At 21.5% G+C, this 24,295-nt stretch overlaps 2 protein-coding genes across 2 annotated transcripts in view; both read left to right on the top strand.

The window, feature by feature from the left end:
• The first annotated feature begins 1,271 nt into the window (after positions 1–1,271).
• On the top strand, positions 1,272–7,683 carry LOC122498685 (gamete and mating-type specific protein A-like). Its single transcript, XM_043606537.1, has 4 exons — positions 1,272–1,454; positions 4,749–5,186; positions 6,790–6,888; positions 7,362–7,683. Exons 1-4 carry the CDS (start codon positions 1,382–1,384, stop codon positions 7,541–7,543), a joined length of 792 nt encoding a protein of 263 aa, XP_043462472.1. The 5' UTR covers positions 1,272–1,381; the 3' UTR covers positions 7,544–7,683.
• A 4,582-nt stretch (positions 7,684–12,265) lies between these two features.
• The window catches only part of LOC122498664, a 52,318-nt gene continuing 40,288 nt past the window's right edge, over positions 12,266–24,295 (top strand). The window contains exon 1 of the mRNA XM_043606512.1: positions 12,266–12,622. The gene's annotated coding sequence lies outside the window, so the exon portion shown is untranslated. The remainder of the gene's footprint in view (positions 12,623–24,295) is intronic.

Genomic DNA, 24,295 nt, shown 5'->3' on the forward strand with positions numbered 1-24,295 from the left:
TTTACTTTATTTTATTTATTTTCTTATTTACATACTTTCTTTGCTTTTATTTCAGTCCTAATATTTATTTTTATTTATTTATTTATCTATATATTTATAAACTTTTAATTATATTTGTATAAAAATTTTATTTTATTTTTAATTACAAATTTGTAAAAAAATGTGTATTAAATTTTATCAAAATAAAGTAATAGCGGAAAATATACTGTAAAGGCTTAAATTGAAAAAAATCAAAAGAAGGTGGTACAAAAAAAAGAACTTAAAGTTTAAGTACTTATTTTATCATCATCTTACTGACTTTTAAACTGTTTATCTTATCGAATATTTTTTATTTCAAAATTTTACACAACAATAATTTTGTTCGTCTCTCTTTAATTGCTCTAAAAAAAATGTTCACAAATTTAATTACAAAAATAAAAACATTGTAATTAACTAATTAAAACAATAATTCTCAATTTATTTTAATTTTGATAGAAATTTAATTGAAAATTTTATTTAATTCTGCAATAGATAAAATGTATGGAAAAAATTTTATTTATTTATTTATTAAATTAAATAGTTTAATTCTTTAATCATTATAATTAAATTATCGCATTTACTTATTATAATAAAATTATTTATTTACTTGTTTATTAAATTACATATTTATTGATTAAATTAATTGTTTAGTTGTTTATTAAATTAAACAGTTGAATTGTTTATTTATTATATTCGGATAATTGTATTTATTTATTAGCGAATTTATTAATTTATTAATTAAGTTATTTGTTTATTTGTTTATTAAATTAAACAGTTGAATTGTTTATTTATTATAATTACATATATATTTTATTCATTTATTAATAAAATATTATATTTGTTTATTAATAAAATTATTTACTATTACGTTATATATTTATTAAACTAAATATTAAAATTTAAATAAATAATTATATATAAATTATTCATTTAAGTGAAAGTATTATTAATAAACATATTTAAAAAAAGGGAAAATTTTAATAATTATCTGATTATGTAGTTTTGAAAATTTTAGCTTTCATTTGAAGAAACAACAATATTTTCAAAGAAATGGATAAATTTTTGAATTTTCCGAATTCATTATTAGTTCTCTTGCGATATTACTAATATTTATTGCATTGCCAATAATCAGTCTCACCTAGGTGATAATATTGATTGGTTGGATTGAGATAGCTTTTAAAAATGTTTTTTTTTAATTTTTATTTTTCCCTCTCTCTTATTTCATACGATAAAACGATAAAACCAAAAACTTATCTTGATTTGAAATAGTATCGAGTGGAGGAAAATCTTGATAAGTCCCAGTCGATTCGACAATTTGTGAAATATAATTAAACACAGTGCAAGGGTTTTTGTTCACCTCATCATGTCACCAAAAAAATGCATTCCTTTGAAAAAAATGCTTTTTGCAATTATTTTACTAGTTCTAGTTGAGCAAGGTACGTTCTGATAGATATTTTTATATTTTTTTTTATTTTTTAGATATTTTTCCCTTTTTTTTTTTTGGTTTCCGCATGAGATTTCGTTAATAGGATCCGTGTTTGTAATTTTTTTTTAATAACAGTGAGCATTTGGAAAAGTTTTTTTTAATGAAAAAAAAATGTCAGTGAATTTTAGCGGATGTGGAAAGTAAAAATTGAGGGGTGCAATTTTATAATTTTACTCCGGCTTTCGATTCGAGTTCGACTTTGACATTGACTATTTAACTTTGATTTTCACTTTCGCTTTGAAAGTCAAAGTTAAAGTCACTGTCAAAATTAAATCGAAATTTAAATTCGAATTACAAAATCGTACCCCTGGTTATGTACATAAAGGTTTTCTTTTTTCTGATAACCAAATTTGGGATTTTAGCGTGAATGGTAGTTACGGTTATTAAGGTATTTATGGCTTTATTTAGCTATTCGGTTCTATTATATAAGCAATATTTCAATTATCTTTATAAATAATAAAATTCTTCTCTAAAATTTAATTATTTTCAAAAATTTTAATAAAATTCATGAAATTTCAATTATTTTCAAAAATTTTAATAAAATTCTTGAAATTTCAATTATTTTCAAAAATTTTAATAAAATTCCTGAAATTTCAATTATTTCCAAAAATTTTAATAAATTTTGTCAAAATTCAATTATATGCAATTTCTACTATTTCAATAAAATTTCACAAAAGAATTCAATTACTTAAAAAGAAATTTTAATAAAATTCGTCTCAAGAATTCAATTATTTTCAAAAGTAATAATAATTCTTCGCAGAAATTCAATTATGTTAAAAAATTTACAAAAATTCTTGTCAAAATTTCAATTATTTTTATTAATAATATAATTCTTCTCTAAATTCCAATTATTTAAAAAAATTTTAATAAAATTCTTGGAATTCCAATTATTTTTAAAAATTTCAGTAAAATTCTTGTCAAAATTTTAATTATTTAAAAAAATTTTCCTCAATTCAATGATTTTCAATATCTACTTATTTGAATAATATTTTCCAAACGAATAATTTAAAAGGTTTCAATATAAAATTTTTAATTTTTAATGAATATAATTAGAAATTTTAAAGAACGTAGATTTTTGAAAAATTTTAATAATTCAAATTCTTCTGAAATTAGTTAAATTTTTTAATACATATTGAATTAATGATTAAAAATAATGGATTTATAGAAGTATTCCAGTTAAAAACAGTAAAAAAAATTTAATTTTAGAGAAGTTACTTATTGAAGAAATTCAATTTTATTTTCAAAAGTAATTAAATTCTTTGCAGAAATTCAATTATGTAGAAAAATTAAAAAAAATTCTCATAAAAATTTCAATTATCTTTATAAATGATAAAATTCTACTCTAAAATTCAATTATTTTCAAAAAATTTAATAAAATTCTTGTATTTCACTGGAATTTAATTAACAAAATTTCTTTTATAAATTTCTTCGCAAATAATTCAATTATTTTCATAAATAATAAATTTTTTTTTGGAATTTAATTATTTTCATAATCACAGGATTTCAATTATTTTTAATACAATTTTAATCGAATTTCTCGAAAAATGTATAATTATTCTTAAAAATTGTATTGCTAAAATTCAATTATTTAAAAATTTGGTTTTGATAAAATTCTTTATGAGATTTAAATTTTAAGAAACATTCAATTATTCAATAAATTATTTATTTTTATATTTAAATAATTGAATTCTCGTAGAATTTTCTAGTCAAAATTGATTTAAAAAAGAATTTCAGTTAAAGTTTTAGATTACAATTGATTATTTAAAGCATTAAAGCGGGACTTTTAGAAATAATTGAATTTTAAAAAAGATTCAAATTAAAATCTTTGAAAATCTGAAGCAGTTTTTGCAAATCTACTTCCATGAAATCAAAAATTAATTTAATCTGATTTTAGTGAAATACTTTTAGAATGAAACTTTTATTTATTTATTTATTATTTTTCTAAATATAAAAATTCTTATTATTATTAATTTTCGTGGAAAAAATCTTCTTTTTTCATAAAATCAATGCAATAGAATTCAGCTTACAGTATAATATAATAATTGCATTTAATTAGCACATTATTAAACTATTTATCAATAATTTAAAAATTTTATTTATATGTACCTAATGTAAAAGTTATTGTCGTTTTACTTGTAATATTAATGAAACAATTAATAATCTTTTTAGGTTGTTTCACGAAACAAAAACTTTAAGCTGATTCTTCTAGAAATATTTTGTAAAAGGAATGAACACATTATGTGACAAATTAGCAAAGTTATCCTTTTGTTGATTAAGATTATTTAAACAATAAGATTATGGATTTTAAATCATTCTACTTCAAAATTAAATAAAAGCTAACTTATTATATTCAATTACATGGAAAAGCTTCAATTCATCATAAAAATTCATATATTTTTAATTTATTTATATTTGTTATTACAAAGTTATTAAAAAGCATGAAATTGTTATTAATTTTTAGTATTTTAATAAGTTTTCTAATTAAATATACTTTCTAAGAAATAAACATTAGTTGAAAACAACAAAATATAAAAGATTTGCAAAGAAATTTTTTTTAAATTTGATTAACAAATAACAAATTTTAGATATTATTTATTGAAAATCGGCTTGGAGGAATTGATGCGCAATTTAATAGGTTTTAATTTTAAAAAAAGTTTATTAAATTTCATTAAAAATTGAAGCTCCAAATTTGTTTGTGGTCCTTGTTTTTGCCCCATTGTACGGCTCTATCACTCAGAGAAAAACTTGAATAACTTTTGACCTAATTAACAATACTCACTTTTCTTTTTTTTTAAATATTCGTCATTAAATAAGGAGTAATATTCAATAAAAAAATTCTTTAAAATGTTGGGAGAACATAAATTTATTTTTAATTGTTCAAATAAATTATTTATATTTCGAACAATTTTTTAAATTTTTTATAATGACAAAGTTTTATTTCTTGTTATTCATGCTTTAAATCAACTCGATTCCTCTTATAGAACAGAAGAAAGTAATTAATTTCGAAATCTATACGAAAAAATGTTATTAACAATAACTATTAAAAAAATTAAAATTTCTTAAAACTGTGCAACTTGTATTTTTTTTTTATCATATTGAGTATAGAAAAATGTTAAAACCATAATAAATACTCGCCCATCGAAAACTGATGGCTCACTTCACAAATGTTGACACTAAATTAGTTAATATATTATTGTTTTGGGCAAGTTTAAAAAACGATTTATTATTTTTTATTCATTAACAGGTTTCAGCTTAAAGTGTTACGTTTGTGAGAGTAAAAAGGATGGTGATTGTGGAAAGGATTTGAAGGACGAATTAAAAAAGGAATGTGGAGATTCACCAACAACTCCTATACCTTCAACTCCGGAACCTTCAACTCCGGAACCATCAACTCCGGAACCATCAACTCCTGAACCTTCAACTCCTGAACCTTCAACTCCTGTACCTTCAACTCCTGTACCTTCAACTCCTGAACCTTCAACTCCTGTACCTTCAACTCCTGTACCTTCAACTCCTGAACCTTCAACTCCTGTACCTTCAACTCCTGAACCTTCAACTCTTGTACCTTCAACTCCTGATCCTACAACTCCTGTACCTTCAACTCTTGAACCTTCAACTCTTGAACCTGCAGTAACGCCTGCAGCTGTACCAGTACAGAAACCTGAAATATCTAACAAACCAGGTAATATATATTCTTTTTTTAACAAAAAATATGTTTTGCAAGCTTGCTGCAAACTTTAAAATGCCCCATCTATAGACAGGGTTATCACGATTTTCAAATTCTTTTCAAATTCCCTGACTTTTCCAGGTTTTCCAGGTTAAAAAACGAAATTTTTCCAGGTTTTTAAAATACATTTATATTTTATCAAATTAAATAATTCCCTGATTTCCAGAGAAAACTTTGACTTTTTCCCTGACTTTAAAGAACTTTATTTTTATTAAATAAACATTCAATCATTATTATTTTTTCATAGAAATTAAGATTTTCAAAAATTTTAAATTCAACAACATATAATAATTAAATCTTTCCACTTCGTTACTGTAACTTCTACAATATTTCTTTTCCTTATCTCGATTATTCATTTCTAAAATTTTCAACTAAAATTCTTCTCAATTTTTTTTAAAAATAATTTTTGAAAAAAATCTTTGAGATTTTACCAATTCTTTTTTTTTACAATTTAGTTTTACGAAATTTCGATTATTTTGACAGTCTTCAATTAAATATATATATATATATATATATGAGAAACTGAAAATTTGAAATAATTAAAAAAAATTCCATTAAAGTTTTTGAAAAAAAATTAATTCGGCAAAATTCTTAATTAAAAGTATGAAAAGTTCAAATTTTCAAAGATTTTAATTTAAAACCATTTGAAAATTTAATTATTTCCACAAATCAACACTAGAATTCTTTCAATATTCAATTATATAATCTAAAATTTTAACTGAAATTCATTTTTAAATTAATAATTATTAGAAAAATCAACGAGAATTTAATTATTTAAATACAAAAATAAATATTTTATTAAATAATTGAATGTTTCTTAAAATTGAATTTTCATAAAGAATTTAATCAACAAATTTTTAAATAATTGAATTCTCTTGACAAATTTTAATAAAATTTTTAAGAATAATTTCAATTTTTCGCGAAATTTAATGAAATTTTTTTTAAAATAATTAAAGTTCCAAGAATTTTATTAAAATTTTTCAAAATAATTGAATTTTTAAGAAGAATTATATTATTTCTAAAGATAATTGAAATTTTGACCAGAATTTTTGAAAATAATTGAATTCTTGAGACGAATTTTATTAGAATTTCTTTTTAAATAATTGAATTCTTTTGTAAAATTTTATTGAAATAGTAAACATTGAATATAATTGAATATTGACAAAATTTATTAAAATTATTTTCAAAGAAATTAAAATTGTTACAAAGAATTTCATTAAAATTTTTGAAAATAATTTAATTCTTTGATAAAATTTAATTAAAAATGTGTTGAAAATATCGGCAAAAGTTTTTAAAATAGTTGAATTTCTTTGATAAATTTGAATACGATTTTTAAGAATAATTTCATTTTTCGATGAATTTAATAAAAATTGGATTAAAAATAATTGAAATTCTTCGATGAGTTTCATTTTTTATGAAAATAATTGAATCCCTGTAAAAAATGGTATTATTTATGAAAATTATTTGTAAATAATTGAAATCCTGGGAAATTTGTATTATTTATGAAAATAATGAAATGTTTGCATCACAATAATTAAATTTAATTTAAATTTTGTAGTAAATTCTCCAAGAATAGCAGTGTACCGAGTAAGACGACAATCTGAACTGAAGGCACGAGGTGACAGTGAATATGTTTGCTACAAATATGATCATACTGGTAAATAAAATTTTTAAAAATATCAAAACATTTTTTTTTTGGAAACAAAAAAAATGTCTTTTTTTATTTTACATAATATGGTCAATAGATAATAATATTTTAAAAAGAAAAATGATAAGAAATTCATAATTATATCTGTCATCATCATCATCAGAATATAGTCATGTATTTTTATCTCTTTCATGTTGTAAAAATAAATTTTACGATAGTATGCGACTTTTTTTTTAGTAGAAAAATACAAAATTTTCCATTAAATAAAAAGTGGATAATTTTTTTTATCAATCGATTTTTTTCCTTCTCGAAACAATATATATAAAAATTATTATCTAACATACTTGAGTGTTGAGAAATAAAATTATATTCTTGAGAGAAAGAATAATAATTAAAAATAAGAATCACTTGAGAAGGTATTTTTTTTAATTAACTTTTATTTCTAATTTAAAAAAAAATTGTAATTTCCTTTTTATTTTCAGAAAATAGCGAAACTAAAACATCAAGGGGTTGTGCAAAGAAAGCAGATTTCAAATGTGAAGGAAAATCGGAATGCAAAACTTGCAGTGAGGACGGATGTAATTCTGCATCTTTGGCTAATTTAGGAATTTTATCAATTATTCTACCAATTATATTCACAGTCACTACATTTTTAAATCGATAGTTGTTTTTTTTTTTTTTTTTTTTTTTGATAAATTATCTCTCAAAAATTTTCTCACGTACTTTCTTATTCAAGTTGCATGACGTATTTAAAAAAACAAAGATTCAAAATAAAGAAAAAAAAATGTCCACGTGGAGAAAAAACAGAACAGCTAAAATGACATGTGTAAAAAATGATTGATTCGTAAATCATAATTCATAATTTTACATATTTATATAATGATAATTTTAATACTACTTAATTTATATGTTACTATACAATTTATAATTATTAATTATATAGTGTATATGTTTAATTTTTCATAGACAGTTGACTTATAATATTAAAATATTTGTGAAAAATAATTTTTCAAAATTTCATTATTGTAAACCAATTATTTTTATATTTAAAATTAAAAATCTATGCAAAAAAAAGTAGAAAATTGAGTTTAACAAGATTATTCCAATCTGAATGTGTATTTTCAAAAAAAAACATATTTTCAGAAATAGAAAATTGACCTTTTGGGAAAACAATGAGAAAAAAAGTAAAATACAAATACGTTGGATACGCTTCTTATCACTGGGAATCAGTAATAAAGTTGTCCCTATAATTTAAAATAAAAAATACTTTAAGTACATACGGTTTTTGAGGTATTTTGAAAGCACCAGAAGATTACAAATTTTAAATAATTTTTTTAAAAAGAAAACATGGTAAATAAAATGGATAAATTTTATATTTTATAAAATAATACAAAATACCGTATGTACATATGGTTTTTGAGGTACTTCTATGCACTAGAAGATTTAAAAATTTAAACTACTTTTTTTCAAAGAATAAATGATAAATAAAATGGACAAATTTTATATTTTATAAAATAATAGAAAATAATAGAAAATACCGTATGTACATACGATTTTTGAGGTATTTCTAAGCACTAGAAGATTTAAAATTTAAACTACTCTTTTTAACAGAAAAAAAGATTAATAAAATAGATAAATTTTATATTTCATGGATTTTATAAAATAATAAAAAATACCTTATTTATATAAGGTTTTTGAGGTATTTTTCGTATTTTTCAAGGAGATTTAAAATTTAAATGGCTTTTTTAAAAGGAAAAATGATAAATAAAATATTGAAAAACTTTATATTTTATGAATTTTATAAAATAATTTAAAATAATAAAGAAATACCGTATGTACATACGGTTTTCGAGGTACTTTGAAAGCACCAATAGATTTAAAATTTAAACTACTTTTTTAAAAGAAAAAATGATAAATAAAATGGATAAATTTTATATTTTATGAATTTTATAAAATAATAAAAAATCCCGTCTGTACATACGGTTTTTGAGGTATTTCTAAGCACCAGAAGATGTAAAATTTAAACTACTTTTTTAAAAGAAAAAATGATAAATAAAGTGAATAAATTTTATATTTTATGGATTTTATAAAATAATATAAAAATATCGTATGTACATACGGTTTTTGAAATAATTTTAAAGAAGATTTTAAATTTAAACTATTTTTTAAAAAGAAAAAATGATACATAAAAGGAAATAAATTTTGTATTTTATAAATTTTATAAAATAATGTAAAATAATATAAAATACCGTATGTACATAAGGTTTTTGAGGTATTTCTAAACACCAGAACATTTAAAATTTAAACTACTTTTTTTAACTGAAAAAAAGATTAATAAAATAGATAAATTTTATAAAATAATATGAAATAATAAAAAATACCGTATGTACATACGGTTTTTGAGGTATTTTTCAAAGATTTGAAATTCAAACTATTTTTTATTAAAGAAAAAATTATGAATTATATGGATTAAAAATAACAAGAAATTGATAACAAAAATTTGGATGAATTTTTTATTTGATTCTCATTTTTGGTATCAATTCGTTGAAATTTAAAACTTTTAAGTTAACAATAGTGTGAATTAAATAATATAATAAAATTAATTTTTTTTGACATTTTAACAAAAGTATAAAAAAATATCGTGTATGTACTGCCATGACACTTTTGAAACGTTCAGAATATTTAGAGCGAAACAATAATGTTTAATAAATACCAAAACAATAACAAATAACGAGAAATAATAAATAATCGAAAGTTAAAATTATATAGACACATTGTTCATTATGAAAATTCCGCATACAATCAAAATTGACTTTTCCTTTTCAGAAATTATAATATAGGCAAAAATAGAAATTTGTTCTTTATGATAACAAAAATATACAGTTATACATGCATATTCACTGTAATAAATAGAAAAATGCTTTTAATCACTCGTAATAATTAATTAAAAGGTCTTATTGTTACAAGACATCCGGCAAAGTATAACGCTAGTATGCGTATACATACAAAACCCAACCGACATAATTGTAGGATATTTATCGTTGCCACGGTGTCTGGTTTCGTTTCTATTCTTTATCAAGCTGCTTACCCACGTTACTCTTATGATTTTAATTTGAAATTTGATCTAATGATAAATTTTTTTTTATTTTTAAATATATCACACGCATATATATATAAAAATATGTAAAAAAAAATTTTCCCTCACTTAAAATTATTTTATTTTAATGAATTACTTTCAATTATCTTTCATTTCATCGCGAGCAGTTTACTTGAAACATTGTCTTTTACACCTATATGACAATAGAAAATTTAATATACAATTTTAAAACAATACGAAATCATGTTAATATTGAATTTAATCGAAAATTATTTTCTACTTTCATTTAATATTTTAAATTAGTGAAAGTTTCTAGTTATCACTTGTATACAGGTCAAATATAGCGAAATATTCAAATAGGTCAAAAAATCACTTTCTGCAAAGAGAAACGAAAAAAAAATTGGTTAAAATTTACAGTATATAAGAAGTTTAGTACAATTGTCAAAAATTCACAAGTCAAAAAAACTAAAATTTGAAAAATGGTCGAAAATTAATGAGGTACTGTCAGTATTTTGAAAAAAGTGGGGGTAAAGCCCAAGCCTCTTCCAAAAATGTGGTTTTAGGAATTTTTAATAAATTTTTTCTCAGCAACCTATAAAGATTTTTATAAAGTCTTAAATTAAAATTTGAAAAGTGCACTTTAAGACACATAATGCGTGAGATTAAAAAATTGTCTATTTTGAAAAAAGTGGGAGGGGGGGGGGGGAAACCAAAAAAAAAAAAAAATTTTATATTATATTTTTGATAATGGAATGGTTTTCAATGTATTTTTGCTCGCTGAATACGATCCGAGGTCTCAAATTTGCCTAGCACGTCGTGATTTTAAAAAAAGTGGGGGTAAATACCCCCAAAAAACAATCTTTTTGAATATTTTCAAAATATTATTTCTATTTAATCTTATGATCACCATAAGATCATAAAATAAAATTTAAAAAATACACTTTAAGGCCCATATGCTCCAGATCCAAAAAATAATTTTGAGAAAAGTGGGGGGGGGGGGAATCAAAAAAAAAAAATTTTATATTATATTTTTGATAATGGAGTGGTTTTCAATGTATTTTTGCTCGCTAAATACGATCCCAGGTCTCAAATTTGCCTAGCACATCGTGATTTTGAAAAAAGTGGGGGTAAATACCCCCAAAAAACATCTTTTTGAGTATTTACAATATATTTTTTCTATTTGATCCTATGATCACCATAAGGTCCTAAAATATAATTTTAAAAAAATACTCTTTAAGGCCCATATGCTTTAGATCCAAAAAATAATTTTGAGAAAAGTGGGAGAGAGGGGTGAAAACCGAAAAATATTCTTTTTTTATTACTTTTGATATAAGAGTGCTTTTCGATGTATTTTTACTCGCTGAATACGATCCCAGCTCTCAAATTTGCCTAGCACGACGTGATTTTGAGAAAAGTGGGGTTAAATACCCCCAAAAAACATCTTTTTGGATATTTTCAATATATTTTTTCTCTTTATTTTGACTACTTCCAAAGGGGTAAAAATAAAAATTTAAAACATTCACTTTAAGACCCTATGCGCATGACGAATAAAGCAATTTTTAAAAAAATCAGGAGGGGAGGCTAAAAACTCAAAAAATTTTTTTTTTATTTTTGATATGGGAGTGGATTTCAATATATTTTTGTCAGCTGAATACGATCCAAGGTTCAAAAATTCCCTAGCACGTCAGGATTTTGAGAAAAAGTGGTGGTAAATATCCAAAACGGATATTGTTATTATTATTATTATTATTATTATTATTATTATTATTATTATTATTATTATTATTATTATTATTAAAATATTACCTTTATTGAAATGCAAATATTTATATTAAATTTACATATTAAATTATTTAATAATTCATTTTATTATTATTATTATTATTATTATTTTATTTTATAAAGAAGTTAATTATATTTAACAAGAAATTGAAAAATTACATTCTAATTGTTTAAAAAAATTAAAATACAAGAAAATTTCTTAAATTTTCCAGTAAAAATTATATTTTTTCCTTAGAAATGATGAATAATAAAATATGTTAAGTGTGCGTCATTGTTATTAATTAGAGGCACATAATGATTTTTTTTTTGTAAAGTGAAATTTTTTGTTTTTTGAGAATAATTTAAAATGCTGTTAAAAAAATAGTAAATAGTAATTAAACTATAAGAATGTGACTATATATGATGAAGGTATTTGGAAGTTTTTAAAAAGCAAAGTGCGCGCAGCTATGTGTATTGAAAACTGGTCTCCGATCTGGCGATGTGCTTCGCGACGAAACCAAAACTCATTCTCCCATTCAGTTAAACTCCATCCTTCGAATGGAAGAGATCCTCTCGGCGCGTGTATCTCACGCTTGTATTTGAAAAATTTTTATAATTTAACCGCGAAAATTTTAAGAAGTGATTTATTAAAATTTTCTAAACTTCCACTTTAAAAAAAAAAATCTATCGTGTCAAATTTTTTTTTTTTTTAATCTTTTAGATTGAATTTGTGAAACTTGTTGATTACGTGTATCGCGCAAGTGTAATGATTATTATTGTTTATCAGTGATAGAAAAAAAAAAATTTTCGAATTATGAAATATTAATCTTTGGGAATTAAGTGTGAGATTTACATTACCGATTAAACTGACCGATTAATTATATCGTAAGTTTGATTTTTTATTTCATTAAATTAATAATAATTCTATTTATATTGATATTTGTTTTCATTTTCTTGTAATTATTTTTATATTTTATTATAGTGCACTTTTTTAAGTTAAATTTTTTTTGCTTTTAAATATTTATTTCTATTTTTTGCATTTTTTCAAAGATTTCAAAGACTTTTTTTCTTAATTTAGTTTTTTTAAATACAATTTTTATTGTAATTTTAATATAAAAAGAAAGTGCAGGAACGAAAAATAGGAAATTGTTTAAATGCTAAAAGGAGCGGAAAATAATTATCATTTGACTATAAAAATGACAATTTTTCGAAACTTTCATTATAATTGCAAAAAATAAAGAACTTTGTATATTCAATTTCCTCAAAATGAAAAATTTGTTACATTATCTTTGCTTTGTTGTTACATTTCAATTTCGTTTAGATGCAGGCGTTTCGTAAATTTTTTTTTCCCGCGATAAAGCGGAAGACGAACATTTCGAAAATGAGTATAATGAAAATGCCCGCATTGCATCCGATTTCGTAGTTAGTCTTAATTTAACTTGATTTCATTAGAAGAGAAAATTTTTCTTTAGAGAAACGAAAAATTAAAAAAAAAATTATTTCCTTTTTATTCTCTTTTTAAAAAATTATTTCTATCCTTTTGTTTCATTTTTTCTTTTCGTTTCTCTTTTCTTCTTTTTTTTTACAATTTGTCATCTCTTTTTTTACTATTTTTTCCTTCCTTTCTTTTTTCTTCTTCTTCTCTTCTCATAAATTCGTTCTTTTTTATTCTTTTTCCCCATTCGCTTTAAGAAAAAAAATTCCACATAGAAATTCAATATTTAAAATTTTTTCCAAAGAGAAAATTATTTTAATAAAGAGAAAAAAAAATGTTTTTCAATACAATTGAGGAAAAAATAAATTTAATATATTCCAGAGGTAAAATTTCCAATTATGAAGAATTTAAGAAGGAGAAAAAAATTTTTGTCACTACAAAGGAAATTTATTAAGCGAAGCATAAAAATGAAGGACTTCGATTCATAAAGAAAAGCATAAATTATAATATAATTGGATAGTGAAAGAAAAGCTCAGAAAAGAGAATATAATGAGAACAGTAAATAAGAAAAAAGGAAAGTGAAAAAAATCACTTTAAAAAACTTGAGGGAGAAAAAAGTAAAGAAAAATTCAAAAATTTTCTTTTTTAAGCAGAAAAATTTTTCGGGGGAATTTTTATTACGAATTTTTCTGCGTAAATATTTTCCATTTCATTCTTGATTTTTTTCTTGTATAATTATATGCATAAATAAAGTTTGTAAAATTCATTTACTTTTCGCCTCGTTAATCCCTAAAGTATTCTTTTCACTTTTTAACCAATAGAGAAAATAAAAGTCGATTGATTCTAACTAATGATCTTGTGAGTAATATCCTGAACCACTTACGTATCGTTGAGTGAAAAGAATTTTTTTTTCTTTGCTTAATGGAGAAATTGGTAATATAGAATCGGCAATAACGAATTTTGTATTTAAATTATGAGAAAATGGACTTTTCTTTTAGAAAAAGAAAATTTACCTCAAATGGAAATGAAAAAATTTTTTTTTAACTTATAGTAGTATTTTATAAATAATTAATAGACAAATTTGCAATTTTTATATTAATTTTTAATATTTACTAATTATTATTATTATTATTATTATTATTATTATTATTATTATTATTATTATTATTATTATTATTATTATTATTATTATTATTATTATTATTATTATTATTATTATTATTATTATTATTATTATTAATATATTAATTATTATTAATCTTTAATATTATTTGCAATTTTTATTTTTAAGTAAAAAAAATTTTTTTTCTTCCATTTTCAAAAAAATTTTCTTGTTTTTAATTTTAATTAAAAATAAAAGAAAACACATTTTTTCAATTGTTTTTCAAAAATATGAATAATTTTTGATAAATTACGATTTGGTTTTCCAAAACCCCCGTTTAACGGGGGAAATTCAAGCAGCCACCTGAAACAGAATTTTTTTTTATAAATTTCTATTTAATTTTCAATTTTGCGAAATTAAAATTTTTAAAGTTAAAATGTTTTTATGATTAATAATTATTAATCAATAAAAAATTAATTTATTAAATAATTATAAATTAATAAAAATTTATTAATTAATAACAATTAATAAAAAAAAAATACAAAAACAAACCGAAATAAATAATTTTTTGTTTGTTTGCAATTATAACAAATTGTGATCACTATACTAAACACGCACATTTGACATTGCAATTAAGATTTAATAATTACGAGAAATAAAATTTCTGACAACATGATAAGATATAGGAAGAGAAAGGCATTCAAAGTGAAATGATGCCGAGTGGAAATTAATTATTGTACGATAGCAATATATTGGCAAATGATCAGTGAAGTCAAAGGAAAAAAAATTTTTTTTTTTTGAAAGAAAAGTTAATAATATGTCGGGCGAGGTTCGGTACAACTTGCAAAATCGATAAGCTCTCGTGTGCCCGGTACACTACGCGTGGAAATTGGATTAGTATGTCATGCACATGTTCGTGAATATATACCGGAGAGTCAACCTACCGAGAAAATGCAATTTCATCTTCGATTCGTGAACTCTTCCGCTAGCAGATCATTTTTTTTTTTTTTGGTTATTTCATTTGTATATTTCTTTTTTTTGTTTGTTATACTAGACATCATTATTTACCATCAACTGATACAAACAATTAATTGTTTTGATTTACAATTAATCGGAATGGAAAGTAATTGGGATTATTGATTTTACAATATAAATACCCTTGACGGCCTCCTTCATCCGATTAGGTTAATCTCGTCTCTGCTCTATTTTTCAGCAACCCTTATTTTCTACATAATGCGTGTAATTCACTTAAAATATTAAAAAGTAACTTTGATTTCTTTCATTTCACTGGACAAGAGTTAAAATTTTATCCCTCGGGTCTTTTATTTTTAAGAAAAGAAAATGCAAAAATAAAAGAAATTTAGAAAGATTAAAAAATAAAGATTTTTAAAAATTTTTAATTTAAATTAAAAAATTACGATTTGGTTTTCCAAAACCCCCGTTTAACGGGGAAAATATTCAAGCAGCCACCTGGAACAGAAAAGTAGAAATTTTGAAAAATTAAAAAACAAACATTTACAAAATTTTTAATTTAAATTAAAAAATAAATCTTTAAGTAGATTTCTCATATTTCTAAATATGAATAATTTTTGAAAATGTAATTACGATTTGGTTTTCCAAAGCCCCCGTTTAACGGGGAAAATATTCAAGCAGCCACCTGGAACAGAAAATTAGAAATTTAGAAAAATTAAAAAATAAAAATTTTAGAACATTTTTAATTCAATTTATAGAAAATAAATCTTGAAGTAGATGTTTTTCTTCTCTAGAATCGGTTTTAGGATAGAAATTAAATTCACAATAAGTTAAAAAAAATTTTCAAATTTTCGGGGGGATTCGAACGCAAGGTCTAAATTCCCAATGCTACACGCCTTAACGACCGCGGCTAACGCAGACTCCAAATAATTTTTCCCCTAATCGAATTGTTGTGAATAAGAATCGTATATAAATGGATAGTAATAAGCAATATATTACCGGAATTAATATATTTAATACCAAATAGAAGTAAATACATAAAATAAATTATTAATATCAATAAATAATAATAATACTATTAATAATATTAATAATATTAATAATAACAGTAACAATAAACTATACTTACTTTAAATAATCTTTAATTTCTCAATAACTGCTTTTTGTTATTTTCGAAACTTTTTTTTTTTCACCCCTCCTATATAATATAAAGTAGTTTAAAGAATTTTTAGCATCAGTTTACAAAACATTAATTTTTCTGTTCCCTTACAACCCTCGCTTATTCTCGTGTTTTAACCCTTTCTTTTCACAAGGTAATCTTCAAGCTCGACCCAACATTGCTTCTTTTACTGATTCACTTAAACTTATTTGTGTGTGTGTGAATTGTATATATATATACATATTCCAATGCTTCTAGATGCAAACATACGCAATTTTGAACACATAAATTTTTAACCGGCATTGTTCTGTTGAAATTGACTAAATAAGCTTCTGCCTTGGCACGTTCGAAAGGGACTCGAAAATTACAAAGTGGCCGTTCGACTGCAAATCAATTCGTCAAAGTAACAAGATGTAATTGGCTAGAATGTTATACTGTCAAAGTTACACCGTTCCAAGTAATAATGATGCTTCGAACCGAGCTAGTATGTTTTAGGAGAAATCATATCTTACGAATTCAAATTGCATAAAGGGAATTTTTTAATTTAATTTTTTTTTTTTTGAACAAAATTACAGTAAAGTAGAATTTTTTTAAAATTTACTATTTTAGAATTTTTGAGAAATTATTTGTAATTAAAATTCTTCAAAAATTTGATTTTTTTATATTTTTTAAAAACTCAATTATTTTTAAAAGATTGCATTAAATTTCAATTATTTTTCAGAGAATTTACTAAATTTCAATTATTTTTTAAAAGATTTTATCAAATTTCAATTTTTTGGGCATTTTTCAATTTTATGTAATTGTAAAACTATTGTCTTTCAAAAAATTATTTATATCTAAATATTTTTAAAAAGGTTATAGTTTTAATTTTTAGAAAATATATTTCAGAAGTTGAAATTTTTTAAATTTTATTTCCTGTGAAAAAAGAAATAAGAAGTATTTAAATATTTATTTAGCAAAATTATTCAAGTTTTGATTAATTAAATTTAGAAATCAGTGAAGAATCAGGAAAATACAAAATAAAATTTTTGTGACAACATTAAATTAAATAAAAAACTTTTTTGATTTTTTTTTCTTTTTTAATCGACTAAAGCGACTTTTTTTGTTCGTTAAAGTCGATCCAAGGCCTTTAATTATAAATAAATATTAAAATTATTATTATTTGATTTAAAGTTTTAGGTTCACTAAATTGAACTATCTATTATTAATTAATTTTGAAAAAAATTCCAATATATTCGTTTTAACTTTTCAGCGTTATTATTAAAAATTGTTTCCTGCCTTTTTCGCAGCAAAGCCTATAATACTTTATTAATTAACTCTCTCGTGTCGATATTATCACTCAGTGGAAAATCCAATTAAAAGTTTTGGAAATTATCAGAGAGACGATGAAAACGAGTTGTGCGCTATGTAGAGTAGAAATATTCGTAATTTTTAACAAAAAAAACAAAAAAAAAAAAGAAAAAATGACATTGTTAAAAAAATTTAATACTACTTCGCTGTGCTATTGACTTTTTTGCATTTTTAACATTTTATCTATTTTTTTTAAGTGAACAGAAATCTATTATGATTTGATTTTATACTGAATCTATTAATCTTGATTTTTAAATTATTATTTTAATACTTGAAATTTACATAAAAAAATCTTAAGTAGCAAAAGAAAAATCTTAATTTTGAAAAAAAGATTTTTAATTTTCGAAACCAGATAATTTTAATTTATTGTAGAAAAAAATAATTTCAATAAATAACAAAAAGCTTTGAAGCTTGCAGCAATTTTGGGGGCAATTTTTTAAAAATTGCTCTGTAAGCTAGTAACAATGAGATTAGAAAATAATAATTTATTGGTCTTTAGGCATTTTTAATAAGATGACGAATGCAATTAAAATTTATGTTACAGGTCGTTTTTATGAGCGATGAGGAAAATTGAAAAAAACTTTTAAAAATCATTTTTGACCCTCGGGAATACTCGTTATAGGTGTCATGTTAATGTGAAAATATGAGAAATAGGAAAAAAGAGAGGCACTACTATATTGACTCAGAGATCGCTTAGCTGTGTGTATTATTCGTGAAGAAATATATTTCACGTTTACCGGAGGTCACGAGTCGTTAATGGAGTCTCACCGAGCTGATAGTATATTACTAATTGTATATATATATACCTATAGTCTAAAGAAATATTTTTCTCCTGCCTTGAGTCATGGCCAAGAAATAATTCATTCCTAAAAGTTAAATGTCGAATTAAGAGCACCATATGAAAAATGACCATTTAAGTATCCTTATCACTTTATCTAAATATAACATCATTTTTTAAATTTTCCCTACTAATTACTATACTTTTTATTTTCACCTTTACGATTTTTCTTTTTTCTCTTTTATCTTATATACAGGCATCACAGTTGGTCCCCTTTTTCCCTTTTTGTCCCCTTATTTCAATTTTATCACCTTTTTCACCTTTTTTTTTTTGACGATTTGTCACCTTTTTCCTTTTTTATACTGATTCTGACAATAATGACAATTCCATTTCCTTTTAAATAACTTAATTCTTAAAGATTATAAAATTATAACTTAGAAATTATTTAATAAATAATTTTATTTATACATTTCAAAATTAATTGAATTTTAAAATAGTTGAGTTTACAATTTTCATAAAAATAGAAGAACTTTCAAAAAATTTTAATTTTAAATTTTAGAAAATTTCAATTTTGAATGAATTTTATTCGAAATTCTAAAGAAGTGAAATTTTAGCAAAAATTTTCAAAATTTAAATAAATTCTGAAATTAGATAGTTAAATTTTTTTATTTAATTAATTATTGAAAATAATGAATTTATCGAGGAATTTTAGTTAAAAACAATAGAAAAATTTGAATTTTGGAGAAGTTTCAAATGATTGCAAAAATTCAATTATTTTCAAAGGTAATAAAATTCTTCGCAGAAATTCAATAGTATATTAAAAAATTTGAAGAAATTCTTGTCAAAATTTCAATTTTCTTTATAAATAATAAAATTCTTCTTCGAAATTCAATTATTTTCAAAAATTAAAAAAAAAAATTTTTGGAATTGCAATTATTTGCAAATATTTTCCTATATTTAATAATATTCAATATCTACTATTTTAATTATATTTTCCAAAAGAATTCAATTATTTAAAAAAAATTTATTAATATTCTACGCAAATGTTTAATTATTTTCATAAATGAAATGTTTAATTTTTTGAAAAATGAAATTATTCTTAAAAATTGTATTAAAATTTATCAAAGAAATTCAATTATTTTAAAAAACTTTGCCTATATTTTTTCAATACGCATTTTTAATTAATTTTTTCAAAGAATTAAATTATTTTCAAATATTTTAATGAAATTCTTTGTAACAATTCAATTTCTTTCAAAATAATTTTAATAAATTTTGACAAAATTCAATTATATGCAATGTCTACTATTTCAATAAAATTTCACAAAAGAATTCAATTATTTAAAAAGAAATTTTAATAAAATTCGTCTCAAAAATTCAAATATTTTCAAAAGTAATGTAATTCTTCGCAGAAATTCAATTAAGTTCAAAAATTTACAAGAATTCTAGTCAAAATTTCAATTATCTTTATAAATAATATAATATAATTCTTCTTTAAAATTCAATTATTTTAAAAAATTTTAATAAAATTCTTCTTTAAAATTCAATTATTTTAAAAAATTTTAATAAAAGTCTTGGCAGAATTTCAATTATTTTAAAAAGATTAAATAAAATTCTTGAAATTTCAATTATTTTCAAAAATTTTAATAAAATTCGCAGAAATTCAATTAAGTTCAAAAATTTACAAGAATTCTAGTCAAAATTTCAATTATCTTCATCAACAATACATAATTATTCTTTAAAATTCAATTATTTTGAAAAATTTTAATAAAATTCTTGGCAGAATTTCAATTATTTTAAAAAGTTTTAATAAAATTCTTGAAATTTCAATTATTTTCAAAAATTCGTCAAAATTTAATTATATGCAATGTCTACTGTTTCAATAAAATTTCACAAAAGAATTCAATTATTTAAAAAGAAATTTTAATAAAATTTGTTAAAAGAATTCAATTATTTTCAAAAGTAATATAATTTTTCGCAGAAATTCAATTATGTTAAAAAATTTATAAAATTTTAATTCTCTTTATAAATAATAAAATTTTTCTTCGAAATTCAATTATTTTGAATAATTTTAATAAAATTCTTAGTAAAATTTCAATTATTTGCAAAAAATTTCCTAAATGTAATAATATTTAATATCTACTATTTTAATTATATTTTCTAAAAGAATTCAATTATTTATAAAATTTTTTATAAATTTCTTCGCAATAATTTTATTATTTTCATAAATAATAAAACTCATCGCAGAATTTCAATTATTTTTACTACAATTTTAATCGAATACCTTGAAAAATGTAATTATTTTTAAAAATTTTATTTAAATTCGTCGAAAGAATTTAATTTTTATAAAAATTTGTTGATAACATTCTTTATGAGAATATAATATTAAAAACATTGAATTATTGAATATAAATTATTTATTTTTGTATTGAAATAATATTGAATTCTCGTAGAAAATTTTTCTAATTTTTCTAAAATATTTTCTAATAGAAATAAATAATTGATTTAAAAGTGAATTTCAGTTAAAATTTTACATAATAATTGAATATTATTATTATAATCAATAGCATGAATTTTTAGAATTAAATGAAGTTTGAAAATGTTACAAATTGAAATATTTGAAAATCTGAATTTTTCATATTTTTAACTAACAATTCTTTTGAATTAATTTTTTTCAAAAAGTTTAATTGAAATTATTCGAAGTTTTTATTTTCAAATATATATATATATATTATTAATTAAAGAATTTCCGAAAAGTCGATGAAATTTCGTAAAATTGAATTGTAAACAAGTATGCATTTGAAAATTTTCAGAATTTTTTTTAAAATTATTGTAAATAATTGATTTAAAGAAGAATTTTAGTTAAAAATTCTTGAAAATAATAATAATTGAATTGAAATGATATAATTTTTTAATTTTTATTAGAGGAAAAAAATTCTCCTTTTCACCTTTTTTGAGGAAAAAAGGTACTGTGATGCCTGATAACTTATATATGAAAGTTTCTTCACATTTTTCTGCTTTTTTATTCAAAAATTTGATTTTAAATATTTCATGGGATCGATTTTTTAAAATATTTTTATGATAATGAAAAAAGGGACGATGTGAAATTAGAAGGAAGGAAGGAAGGTTGAAAAAATTATTATTGATGATGATGATGATGATGATGAAGAAGCGTAGTGAGTTTCACCAAATATTTATGAATGATGACCTTTTACAAAATGGTGTCATGAGTCTTTTCCTCCTCGTGATTCTCGACAATATTATGCGTGAGAGGCAGGAAGATGCATTTACAATTGCAGGTGCGTCCCAATATAATGGTTGCGCTAGCAACAAAAAAAAGGCACATGTTTTCAATCAGAAAATCTTGACATTTCATTTATTTCCATGTGACGTTTATTGGAAATTCTTTCTTTAGATGCGAAAAATTTTCAAATTGTCATTTCTTGGAAGAATATAATTCATAAAATATTCATCTTGCGGTGTCAAGGTTCAAAAATACTTCTGTTTCAGTGTCGTACTTTCTCTAAAAGACTAAAATTTATAAATCCCATTTTTTAATGGAAAAATATTTAATTTTAACAAAAATATTTAATTTAAAAATATTTAAATTTAACAAAAATATTTAAATTTAACAAAAATATTTAATATTAATAAAAATATTTAATATAAACAAATTTTGTTATTAATGAAAATTTCGTGGGCAATTTTTTTTTATGATAAAAAGATTGAAATTGAGTTCAAAAATACAGGTAGGCTGATGGTTGAGCGGCATGTAAAAGAGTTGGTGAAATGAGTTTGGATGCTGGGTTTTTGGTGCCCGAGGCTCAATACTTGGTCATTGACCGATTCTTTTCCTCCTTCCTTCACGGTTTACAGGCGTGGTTTTTCTTTTTTTTTTTTTTTTTTTTTTTTATCTGCCTTTTTAAAAACGTCTCCATTGTAACCCACATCGTTTAACTGCTGCAGCTTGCAAAAAACGCACCATCGATCGAACACACTTCGGCACAACATCAAACATGATGCGAAACCACAATTTAACCCGAGGTCCAATTGAATTATACAAACGCTCCTACAGCATTGGCAATAAGTTTGCAAAAAGATATTTTAAATGTAATTATATGAAAAAACAAAATCAAAACATTTTATTCGAAAATAATTGTGGAAAAAATAATTTTAATTAAAAAAAAAAAAAATTTAATTAATATTGCTAATGATAATTATATGAAGGTAAAACTAGACTATCCAGTTGGGGCATAATTTTTAACAGCATGTGGGAATTAATGATATTGAAATTGAAATAATGAAACACTTACGAGTAAAATTCTTCTTTGCCAAACCGGTTTAATTAGATGCGATTTTTGTTTCATATCCAGAAGGTGAAATTGTATTTCCAATGTTTATAGTTACGATTTGGTTTTCCAACAGGGGTGCAACAAAACTTTAATTTTCTTTTCCCCTGATTTCCATGACAAAATTTTCACTTTTTCCCTGACCCTGAAGAATATCAATAAACTTCTTTTTTTAAATAAATAAATATAATATTATAAATAAATTAATATAAATAAATATAATCATTATTATTTTTCTATAAGAATTAAGATTTTCAAATTCAATAACTTATAATAAATTTAAGATGCTAGAGTGATAAAATCATTATTTTATAACACAATAATATTGTAACTTCTATAAATTTAAATTTTCAAAGATTTTAATTTGAACCCTTATCAAAATTCAATTATTTATAAAAATTCACACAATAACTCTTCTAATATTAAATTATTTATAAAAATTCACACAATAATTCTTCTAATATTCAATTATTATCTAAAATTTTACACTAAAATTAATTTTTTTAATAAATTTTCATCAGAAAATTTTTCGAGAATTCAATTATTTATATATAAAAATAAATATTTTATTATATAATTGAATATTTCTTAAAATTGAATTTTTATGAAGAATTTTATGAAAATTTTTAAAAATAATTGAATTCTTTCGGTGAATTTTCAAAAGAATTTTAAGAATAAATGCAATTTTCTAACATTCTGTTTAAAATTGTATAAAAAATAATTGAAATTCTACGATAAGTTTTGTTATTTATGAAAATAATTGGATTCTTGCAACGAACTTTATAATTAAACATTTTTTTAAAGAATTAAATTCCTGTAAAGTAATATTTTATTTGTAAAAATAATTGACTTCCGGAGAAAAATATTATTATTATATAATTAATTTCTTGTGAAGAATTTTATTCAAATTTTTTTAAATAATTGCAATTCCAAGAATTTTATTAAAATTTTCCAAAATAATTCAATTTTAGAGAAGAATTATATTATTTATAAAGATAATTGAAATTTTGAACAGAATTTTTTGTAAATTTTTGAAATATAATTAAATTTTATCGAGAAATTTCATTAAAAAATTGAAAATAATTGAAATCTGACGAAGAATTTGAAAAAAATTATTATTTAAATAATTGAATTTCTGTAAAAATGTTTATTTTTGAAAACAAATTGAATTCTTGAGAATAATTTTATTAAAATATTATTATTCATGAAAATAATTAATTTCTTGTGAAAAATTTTATTCAAATTTTTTTAAATAATTGAATTTCTCAGAATTTTTGAAAATAATTAAATTCTATCGAGAAATTTCATTAAAAAATCAAAAATAATTGAAATCTGACAAAGAATTTAAAAAAATTCTTTTTTAAATTTAATTTTGAAATTTTGTAATTTTAATTTTATTCAATTTTTTTTTTAAAT

The sequence above is a fragment of the Leptopilina heterotoma genome, unplaced genomic scaffold (assembly GCF_015476425.1).
Source record: "Leptopilina heterotoma isolate Lh14 unplaced genomic scaffold, ASM1547642v1 Lhet_157, whole genome shotgun sequence".
NCBI classification, from domain to species: domain Eukaryota; kingdom Metazoa; phylum Arthropoda; class Insecta; order Hymenoptera; family Figitidae; genus Leptopilina; species Leptopilina heterotoma.